Source organism: Phaethon lepturus, unplaced genomic scaffold (assembly GCF_000687285.1).
Source record: "Phaethon lepturus isolate BGI_N335 unplaced genomic scaffold, ASM68728v1 scaffold29992, whole genome shotgun sequence".
Taxonomy (NCBI): domain Eukaryota; kingdom Metazoa; phylum Chordata; class Aves; order Phaethontiformes; family Phaethontidae; genus Phaethon; species Phaethon lepturus.
The window spans coordinates 10,964-21,260 of NW_010524551.1; the positions used below are offsets into that span (position 1 = coordinate 10,964).

Consider the following 10,297-nt stretch of genomic DNA (forward strand, 5'->3'; position numbering starts at 1 on the left):
AAAAGGAGGATTAAATTAGTCTGCAAGTGAGATTTTTTTTTTTTTTCTCCTTCACATCTCTTGGCTCTCTGGGAGGGTGTTAAGCCTCCAAAATCACTGTGGTGATCAATGCCTTTGACATGGCATGCAGTCCCTGATTACAGCAGAGCTCCCTGCCAGAGGCGTTATTTGCAGCTTTCTGGGCTGCAAATCCGTGGGTGGGTGGGTGAGTGGAGAAAAGTGGGAATGGAACTGCTTGGGATAATTGTACCCTTCCCAGGTGTATTAACAAACAAAGGAGGTTTCCGGAGGTGCCACCTTTGCGAAACTGATCCGTGCCCCTTTCCGGCTGCCGAGGTTGAGGGACTTTTGGCAGGGGACAGGCGATGGCAGCTTAGGAACGAGCCTTGCTCTGCTGAGCTTGCCCTGGAACTGCTTCCCGGGGTATTTTTCTACACTCGGTGCATCTAGAGAGGAACGTGTACCTCCCCAGCTCGGAGCCGGCTTGCTGGGGTGGGTGCTGGCACCCCAAGCTCTGCAGAGCAGGCGTCCCCCAAAAAGCAAGAAATCATGCTCAGAGCGGTTGCCCGTCTGCAGGCGGCCGCGAGGTGATAATATCCCTTTTGGGCCTCTTCTGCGTGCTCGCCGGACACGGCACGGCAGGGCACAGGGCTGGGCCATCCCACCACGCTCTCGCTAGGACCTGTGGACCTGTGAAGACTTTATCTGCGGGGTTAAGCAGGAGAATTAAATCCAGAGCTTAGCTGGGTAAACCAGGAGAGCAGCAACCCTTTCCCCCAGCGTCTAAATGTCAAGGGTGAACTACAGCACTCCCTCTTTGGCATCTCAGGTCCTTTGCTGAACCTCCCACAGAAGAAAAAAAGGCTTCCCCTGGTGCAGTGAGGCCTCGAGAGGCTCTTGCCTCGTTTTTCAACCTCGTTGAACCATCGTTTTGGCCCTGCAGTGACAGATGCTGCGCAGCCCCGTGCTGGGCGGTCGGTTAGAAGAGCTCGCCGTGCTCCCCAGCCTCTTGTCTGCAATGTCTGCGCTGCCTCGGCAGCGTTGAATGGTTGCTGGTGTCTCCTCGCTGAGATGCAAGAAGTTTATCAGCCGTGGCTGTGCTCTAAACAACGATGTTTGTGCTCAGCACCAGAGCTGGGCACTTGGCGTACCGAGGGTCTTTGAATATGCGCATTATTTTTTTCCTCCCTATTTTGGGGTCTGGAAACGGGATTTTGCTGAAACGCTGAAGGTCTTGTTCTTCTTCATAATAAAAAGCATTTCTTCTGCATGTCCTGCTTGGTAATTTGATTTTTGGGGGCTGAGCAGGCAGGGCTTTTGTCTCCGAGTGCTTTTGATGCTAGAGGAGTACCTAAAGGGGTTTTTCCCCCCTCCTCTTCCTCAAAAAAAGTAAGAAACCATTTTGAATCCCTGTGGGAGCAGGAGGCTTCCAGAGGAAGAAAGACTTGATAAAAATCAAGTATTTGATGTTGAAGTAAACAAACCTGTATTGTTCATCCAGAAGTGGAGTTTTGACTACAAACAGGAGAAATCCTGGCAATGCCCCGCGGCAAGCGCTTGGGAGTCAGCGCCTGTTTCCTAGACCACTTTTGATGTCTGTATAGGTAATTTGCTGTCTGTTTGCACCAGTTTGGGGCAAGATAATCACTTAATTTTGGCCGATCTATGTGTCCTGCATCCCCAGACACTGCTACTTGCTTTGCCTCACCAGCATGGGGCTGGGAAGGAAACGTTCCTCTCTTTTTGGGCTGCAGGGAAGGACACTTTTAGTGTGGATTTAACAAGGCACTTCTTACCTTTCAGCTCGGGCAGTTCAATGGTGAGGTTTAGGGAGCAGTGGTCTTTTCTTAGATGAAGTGATATTTAGAAGAAAGCTGATAAACCCTTCACACAAATAGCCAAAAGCAGCACTGCCTCTGCAGCTTGTCAAACATCTCACCTTTTCACTAGTTTTAGAACAGGGGTCAGAGACGCTTTGATAAATGAATTTGAAAACTTTATTGTAGCTTCTACAGATCTCTTTATCCTCCACTTACAAAGGATTCAAACCCCTGTGGCCCAGATCCTGAGCTCCTCCAGCATTTCCCCTAGGAGTGATGGTTTAGGGCTTTGAGAGGTTTCTGCTCTCTCCAGACTCTGTTCGTGCGCTCGCTGCTGTGAGCAGAGCGTGCTTGTTCCCCCTTGACTTGGGTTTTGCTGTGTGTGAAACTGAAGCCTTGGCTCAAAATGGAGTTGAGAGACGATTCTGCTGCTTGCTTTTTCCAGCAAGTGTTGGAGTTGGAGCCGTGTGGTGGGATTTAAGGAGCCACAGAGCTTCTGTTGGGTGAGGAATATCCTGACTGAGCTGTGGTAGGAGCTGTTGAGGGTAGGAGATGCTTGGATTCTTAGTGGGGCAGCGTTAGCAGAGCGCCACGTCTTTTTAATGCGTTTTGGGATGTTCCTGCCACCTCCTTTCTCTTGCAGATGCTGTCTGGACCACCCCTCTTCCCTTTCTGTCCCAGGGACTTACTGCATGAGGTATAAGGAGCTTTAAGGAGTTACTACAGCGTCTGATATCTCCTCCCTTGTTCTTTTTCTGCAGCTGGTCAGCGAGAAGGTTGGAGGAGCTGAAGGGACCAAGCTAGACGATGACTTCAAGGAAATGGAAAAGGTGAGTAGGAACAAGAGAAAGGTCTAAAATCACCCATGTAACTCCTCTGTGACCTTGCCAAAGCCCTGAGCTGATCTTCACTGCCACTGGGTCATCTTGTCTTTCTCACAGAAAGTAGACCTGACCAGCAAGGCAGTTACAGAAGTACTGACCAGAACAATAGAGTACCTCCAGCCGAACCCGGGTGAGTGCCTGGACCTCTCCTGTCCCCTTCCCTTTGCTTCTCAGTTTTCCAGGGAAACAGTCAAAGGGGGCAGAGACATCAGGGACTTTTTGGCCCTGAGGTATTGGTCACCAGCCCACGTTCGAGGTTGGGCATGCTGTCTCCCTTGACCAGAGTTGTGCTGGGCCGCCTTGAACGTGTGTCCTATGGCCTCGCTGACTCAGCTGGCAGGGTCTGGCTCTTGACTCGCTGATGCTTTGCAACTCAGGTGAAGATCCAGATTGCCCTCTTGGCTGTTTCTGGGCTCTAAGGCGCTGCTGTTGCTGTTGAACAGTGAAAGAACAGACGTCTTTCACCTTGGACCTAGAAAGGCTCTGAAGGGGACCCTTTTTCTGGAGTTGTCCAGAAAAAGTGGCATCTCTGGGCTGGGAAGGGGTGGCTGGCTTTGTAGGCATCGCCTCTGGAGCCTGCTGTCCTGTGTGCTTCCAGCCAGCTCATTCAGAGAGCACTCCAGGGGCTATGGGATGGCTGGGGAAACTCCTTTGGCCTTCACTGGCGAGCTGTGGGGAACTATTTTTGCTTGCTGTCTTGGAAAAGAAACTTCTCTTTTCGTAGCAAATGATATTTCTGGTCGATGAAGACAATAGGGCTTCTTGGCTTTGGGTGTAGCTTTAAAAAAAAGCTGGCAGTGGCCAGCAGCTGCTGGCCAAGTCCAAGTAATTGCAAACACGGCTGTGGCTGTTTCTGTGCCAGCTTCCAGAGCCAAGCTAACCATGCTCAACACGATGTCAAAGATCCGCGGGCAAGTGAAGAACCCCGGCTACCCGCAGTCGGAAGGGCTCCTGGGGGAGAGCATGATCCGATACGGCAAGGAGCTGGGCGAGGACTCCAACTTCGGTGAGTGCCCCATCGGGCCAGCTCTCCCTAGGAGCGTGTGGATGAGGTGGCTAAGGCTGCTGCCAAATTCCCAAGCTGTTATTCTATATTCTGGAAGGGCTGTGTGACCCTTTGCATCACCTACCAGTACTGGGAGCTCTTAAAAGAGGTTCAAAGGCTTCCACCCTGGGTGACAGGGGAGGGGCAAGCAGACCCCAAGCGTCCTGGATCCCAATCCATGGCATTACGTGCAAAACCACCTCTTAACTCGTTCTTATTAAACGCTGAGATAAATTTGCGTGTAGGAAAAAATGCTTCCTTGCTTCTAAACTGAACAATGGTGACGTGGAAACTAGATTGAGCGAGATGCGGAGTCTTACGGTGCAGTTTCCAGCTAGAGCTCTGCGATAGGGAGGCTGTAGCCAAGAAATCTTTTTGCGTGGCGATTTCTCATAAGCACGTGTGACTTGCAGGGAGGAGGGGGGTGAAGCCTTTTGGTGACATCAATTTTAATCCACTAAAACATCAGCCTGCGCACGTGACAGACTTTGTACAGTGCACAGCTGTCTGATGGCTTCCAGCACAGGGAGGAGCCTTCTTGCCTCAGGAAAATTAAAAAGCTCTGGCTACTTTGTGGGAGTGACAAAAGGATTCTCGAGAGTATCTCTGGCCAACTCGGAGCCCTGCATTTCTCTTGGCTTGCAGGAACCAGAGTTGTTACAGAGAGCAAGGGGGAAGGAAGTTTTTAGAAGAACACACCAAACCTGATTTCCTTTAATAGCCTCTCTTTAAAGGAACGCTTAACTTGATAATTTTCTGTGTTAGTACTTCATCTCTCCCTAGGACACGTTCTCTAGAGTTATCACAAGAGAAATAACTCTTCTTGTACAATTTTTTTCCAGCTGGACAGTAGAGTGGTGTTTTCACTTTACCCTTTATGTCACTTGTATATTCTCCTGTGCTAATGTAGTGCTGAAATAGTTGGTTCGCCAAAGCTGCACAGGAATAGTTTAATCTATAAACGGTTTCCACTGGAATAAAAAGCCACGACTAAAAATGCTTCGCTGCAAGTCCCTCTGCCTTAGCTGCCATTGTGGCAGGAGCCTTAGAAAAGCATGAAGCTAAATAGGTTTCAATAAGGAACTTTGAGCTCTCTAATTCAGAGGGAAGGAGAAGGGATAAGGTTGGTCCCGTAGAGGTTAGTGTCTAAAATGAATAAAAGGCTGCAGGTTTGCTGCCAGCATCTGGGGAAGCTTGAAAAGTTGGTCAGAGCGCTTGGGGATTAAAATTGTCTGAACAAAAGGATAACCAGGCTGGATCAGACCGAACGTGCCTCTGCCCCGGGCTGCTCTTGCCAGCAGTGGCCAAGGAGCAGAGCGAGGTTAAAGCACCGCGTGGCCAATTAGCAGCTCAGTAACTCCCTGAGCTAACGGGGAGTTTAAAAATACTGCTTTAAAAAATATTTTTACCTTTCCCTTCCTCTGTGTAGCTGGTAGAGATTGTTCCTGTTTTTTGAAGGAAAAAAATGAAAGACGTTAGCAAAGTGCCTTGTGCGGAGTCAGTACCAACAGGCAGCTGCCCACTCTCGCGCTGGGCACCGCGCGCTCCGTGCCGGGCTCGGAGATTTGCTCCAGCCAGAAACGTGGGGGCACTGGGTGGGGGACGGAGCTTGCACACGCTGGGTGTCTTGGCAGAATGGCTCTGCATGCAGCTGCCACAGACTTCGGCTCTGTTTAACTGGCTGGCCCCTTCTCCCTTCCTCTTCCCTTCCTTTTCTCACTCGAAGGCGACGCGCTTCTTGATGCTGGTGAATCTATGAAGCGGTTGGCTGAAGTGAAGGACTCGCTGGATATTGAAGTCAAACAAAATTTTATTGATCCCCTCCAGAACCTGTGTGACAAAGACCTGAAAGAGATCCAGGTAAACAGGTCGCCGTTTTTCTCTCCTCCTCATCTCTCTCATTTCTGGCCTCTCCTGGCTATTAGTGCATGTCACCGCTTGCTCTGTCATGGTGGGAACCAAGGACCCGCGTAGGTATCGGGTCTGTTCCCCTGTGCTTTGTGTGCCTTCTCTCCCCACATTCACTAGTATTGCCTCCCTGCTCAGCACCGCTGCTGCTACTGCTCCTGAGCAGCTCGTAGGGCTGGAGGCAGGTCTGAATGGTTCTTCATTTACCGTGTTTTATGGAGGGTGCTGCGGGAGTTCATCCCGACACGCGTTCTGGGCTTGCTGAATTTGGTATTTTGTGCTGTGAGCTCCCAACCGTGTTACATTTGGGCTGCCTGGCATTAAACTTCACAGTGTTATTTACAGCTGTTGGCTCTATTCCGTTAGCAGTCTGGATCCTATAACACAACTTCCAAGCTATGAGCAAGCTTCCCTCTAGGTCTGTTACGCAGCATCTCAAGAAGGCCCTTCGGTGTCTCGCTGGGGAGACGCAGAGCTTGGTAGCTACCGCAGAGACAAGTCGATGCAAGGCACGGCCAGGCTTTTTAACAGGATCCATCCCAACCTGTAACTCACAAGGCAGCTCTCTCAAGTGAATTTTTTGCTTACAGTGATGTCCCAGATAAAATAACCACCAACTACTGTTTCAGTACTTACCTGTACTCCAATTCCGTAGGCTGCCATAGAGCTGATTTAAACTAAGCGGCCAGGGGATGCAACGAACAGAACCTGCATCACAATTCCTGATCTCCAGAGATCCCTGTCGCTCCTGGGGACCTGAAAGTAGTGGGCCAACTCTTCCATCTTCCCAAAAAGCTTGCATGGGGAACAGACCGAGGCTGCTCCCTGCAGTGTTTTCCCCCAGCTCTCAGCTGGAATGGGGTGAAATTATATTGCCATGCCAATTTGTTGAGAGTTTTTTCTTAGTAAAAAGCCATGGCAGTAATCCTCTGCCAAACTGAGTTCGGACAGTCCACTCACTCCTCCCGGTCGGCTCACAGCAGCCCCGCTTTGCAGCTCTCCATCACGTCCTGGAGCCTCGCCCGAGGCTGAATAAAGGTGGGAGCCACAAAAGCGTGTGCTCCAAGATCAAGTTTCTGAGACGAATGAACTTGGCCTGTAACTAGAGCTGCCCTCCCAGCAGGAGCGCTTGGCTGCTTCCAGTCTCTGGCTTTTCCTTCTTTTCCTTTGCTGTTCATAACCATTCTCTTCCCAGCACCATCTCAAGAAGCTGGAAGGCAGACGCTTGGATTTTGACTACAAGAAGAAACGACAGGGCAAAATCCCCGATGAGGAACTTCGACAGGCCATGGAGAAATTTGAAGAGTCCAAGGAAGTAGCGGAGACCAGTATGCACAACCTCCTAGAAACTGATGTGAGTCCGTGGGGGCTGAGCTGCCAGCTGGGTTGTGTGTTTCTGTGTACACGAGGGTGGGATCTCTCAAGGGACGCTGAAGTTAGACACTAATTTCCACTCTCGTTTTTGCAAGTGTGGTTTTGCTCTCTGAAAACCCAGATCTGAGTGCCCAGCACGTGGCTTGGCAGGCCTCTCCTCCTTTCTGTAGCCTCTCTTCCTGATCCAGCTCTTGGCCAGAGGAGAGGCTGTGGCTTGTACCAGTACAGGTCTTTTCTCAATGTACTGGTGGGAGTCAGTTTGGGCAGGTAACGCAGGTTAATTAGGAACTGAACAGTTAGCGAAGCCCAGAGAGCGGTAGGAGGTGTCCCCTGTCCTTCTGAGTCTCGGTCAGTGCCTGACCTCTGTTGTCTGAAATCCCAAACCTTCTCCTCATCTCCCTGGGGAAGTTGCCCTTCGTACATGTTCCCCTACGTGCAATGAGGGAGTCTCCTGGCAGCTGGGGAGAGCCATTCATCCCACCTCGGTGTGATTCTCGCAGATCGAGCAGGTGAGCCAGCTCTCAGCCTTGGTGGACGCCCAGCTGGACTACCACAGGCAGGCGGTGCAGATCCTGGATGAGCTGGCAGAAAAACTCAAACGCAGGTGAGTCCCAGGGTGCTGCTGGCACTCTCAGTTTTCACAGCCACAAGCTCTCCCTGTCATACTTGTCTGTAAATACCTGACTATCTCACTAAATCGATATCCTGGTGTTAAAGCCGCTTCTTGCAATCACTAGAGCTTCAATCCAAACCTTCAGGTTGGAGGGGAGCAATCCCAGCTGCACAACCCACTTTCAACGATGGGCACATTCTGACATCTGAAACAAAACCTCTCTGCTGGGCTGAGCCCTGCCTGAATCGGGGCGTGCTGCTCCCAGGGAGGCTGGAGTTGAATTTGGCAGGGGTGGAGAAGGAGAGTGAAATCCCCTTCACGCCAGCACTCACGGCTCCTTGCTTTGTGGGCGTTGAGCGCGGGAGCATCCCCCAAGAAGTGCCTTTTGGCCAGACCCAGGATCAAGTCAGAAGTTGCATCATGCTGAGGGAGCAGACAGCTCATATGTCACGAGCTGGACATGCCTGTCACCCTGCGTCCCTTGGAACCGCCTCTTTGTGCCCTTCGCTTCAGCTGTGGTTACGGAGGGTACTTGGACATTGGCTATGGTTGTGGTCCAGAAAGGTCCGTGTCAAGGGCTCCCAGTTGCTCTGAAGACCGGAAAGCGAATGCAGCATGGTGGGCATGATGTGGTCGCTGCAAGCCAGTGGAAGAGCACCTACGTCCCCTCCTTAAAGGGGGGCATCTGTGGAGCCCCCCACCAGAGCCCTCATTTTCCGGCTCTCCCTTCTGTCCCTCCCAGTACACCGGTACACCCTGCCGCCGATGTGGCACTGCCGCGTGTGCTCTGGCGTTCTGAGCCACGTGAGTTGGTGAGAGGCAGAGGAGTGTCTGGCACACAGGAGCAGGGAGAGCCGCAGAGCTGCCTGGTCTTGCTGCTCTCCCTGCCCCTCCTCGGGTGCCTGACCTTTGTAGCAGCCCCGGGGAACGTGTGGTTGCTGCCAAGGTGCCAAGAAACACAGACGTGCTTGTTGAAATACCGAGCGAGCTGGTTCTCATGACTGCTGTGGCTTGCATGGGCATTCCTCCTGCTGCTCTGTCTCACCTGAGCGAGCACCTCGCCAAACCCTGGCTGAGGAAGGAGAGGTGGCTTCGTTGCATCTGGGGCGTCCCTGCGGAGCCGGGGACAAGTCCTCCACCTGGCGCAGGGTGGCTTGGGCAGAGCCGGGGCAGCCCGTCCGCTTCTCGGGGCAATTTGGTAGTGCTGCCCTGCTCTTCTTTCCACGTAGAAGAAACTGCTGAGTGGATCCTGCGTCTGGTTTGAATTAAGAAGAGCTGGGAGGATCCTGCCAAGTGCGAGCTTTTGAACTGCAGCACCAGTGTCCTCTGCTGGCCTGAATTGCCTGGGACACCTCCATAGCAAAGCCTGGGGCATGTGGCCCTCTCTGAGGGCCAGGTCCCAAACCCTGGGCAAGATCCATCTTCAAAACGCCCCAGCACAGAGGGTTGTGCAGATCCTTGTCTACAAACCAATTTGCTCCCCTGCGTAGCCACTGAGGAACATAAGTATCATGTTGATCTCATCATATTCTGTTTCGTATTTCAGTTTATCCACATTTTTTTTCCTTCTTCCAGAATGAGGGAGGCCTCCTCACGTCCCAAGAGGGAATACAAGCCCAAACCCAGGGAGACATACGACTTTGGAGACCCTGACCAATCTAATGGGGGCTTCTCTTGCAATCCTACCCCCAAAGTCTCAGGTAAAGTTGTCCCGTGTGTGTGCACACGCAGGTGCCTCTGGAGCAGCCTCCTGAGGCTGGAGGGGAACTGCTCTGCCTGGAAAGGATGTTTCTGGTGTGCTGGATGTGCCTGCACGAGCTGGTGGCTCTGAAAAATGTCAGAAATCTCTAGACCCGGGCTGTTTTCTCTTGGGGCCCAGCAGCCTTTGTTTATATTGGCTCTGGGGACATCCCAGCGGGATCCCCAGCCCGTGCCGCTCGCCTGTGGTGCCCGGTCAGAGCCAGCAGTGGCACGCAGGAAAAATGAAGCATCTCTCGCTCCCTCCCCATCTTCCATCACGCTGCATTCGTCCCTCCCCGGTCCCGGCGAGGCAGGCGTGTTTCTAACACAGCACGTGGGCCGCCTTGTTTCTCCTAACAGACCCTCCCTTTGGACCCTGCCTTTCCCTCTCTCCAGTTCGCGTCGTTTTAAGCATGTCTCTTTTTGTTTGGAAGCAGCTTCCTCCTCTTTCCGATCCGACAAGCCGTCCCGGGCCTCCGTCAGGAGTATCCGTGAGTTTCCTCCCTCCGCACTGCATGATGCGTGACCATCTCTCCCCATCCCTCCTCACTCCTCCTTCCGTGACGCTGCCTCTTGGAGCCACTAATACCTCCGTGCTGAGCCTGGCCTGCAGCACGGCGCAGCTAAGCTAAGCTGAGCTAAGCCTCGAGCTAAGCCCCAAATTAAAACAGCCGTGCTATACTGGTACTTACCACCCCAAAGCTGGGGCCTTTGCTCACCCGGAGGAGTTGTAGCAGCTATCATGACGCAGGCATGTCCTGCCTGAGCCCGCGGGGATCCGATGCTCTTGCACGAGGTATCAAACATCTCGAGGATTACCCCGTTCTGGTTACAAGCACCCCAGCTTGGATCTCTCCCACTCCTGCTCATGCTGCACCCCCGTACCCCGCTGCCGAAGGCTGGGGGGAGCGGG

The 10,297-nt window shown here is 52.5% G+C and overlaps 1 protein-coding gene across 3 annotated transcripts in view; it reads left to right on the plus strand.

The window, feature by feature from the left end:
• The first annotated feature begins 1,550 nt into the window (after positions 1–1,550).
• The window catches only part of SH3GL1 (SH3-domain GRB2-like 1), a 10,453-nt gene continuing 1,706 nt past the window's right edge, over positions 1,551–10,297 (plus strand). The window contains exons 1-9 of one of the 3 annotated variants that reach the window (XM_010282491.1): positions 1,551–1,604; positions 2,582–2,650; positions 2,762–2,834; positions 3,567–3,710; positions 5,476–5,609; positions 6,853–7,011; positions 7,532–7,635; positions 9,220–9,344; positions 9,819–9,875. In XM_010282491.1, the coding sequence (XP_010280793.1) occupies positions 2,642–2,650; positions 2,762–2,834; positions 3,567–3,710; positions 5,476–5,609; positions 6,853–7,011; positions 7,532–7,635; positions 9,220–9,344; positions 9,819–9,875 (805 nt within the window). In that variant the 5' untranslated portion in view covers positions 1,551–1,604; positions 2,582–2,641. Of the gene's footprint in view, positions 1,605–2,581; positions 2,651–2,761; positions 2,835–3,566; positions 3,711–5,475; positions 5,610–6,852; positions 7,012–7,531; positions 7,636–9,219; positions 9,360–9,818; positions 9,876–10,297 lie in introns of those variants that run through there. The other 2 variants (XM_010282492.1, XM_010282493.1) reach the window with 2 other exon arrangements.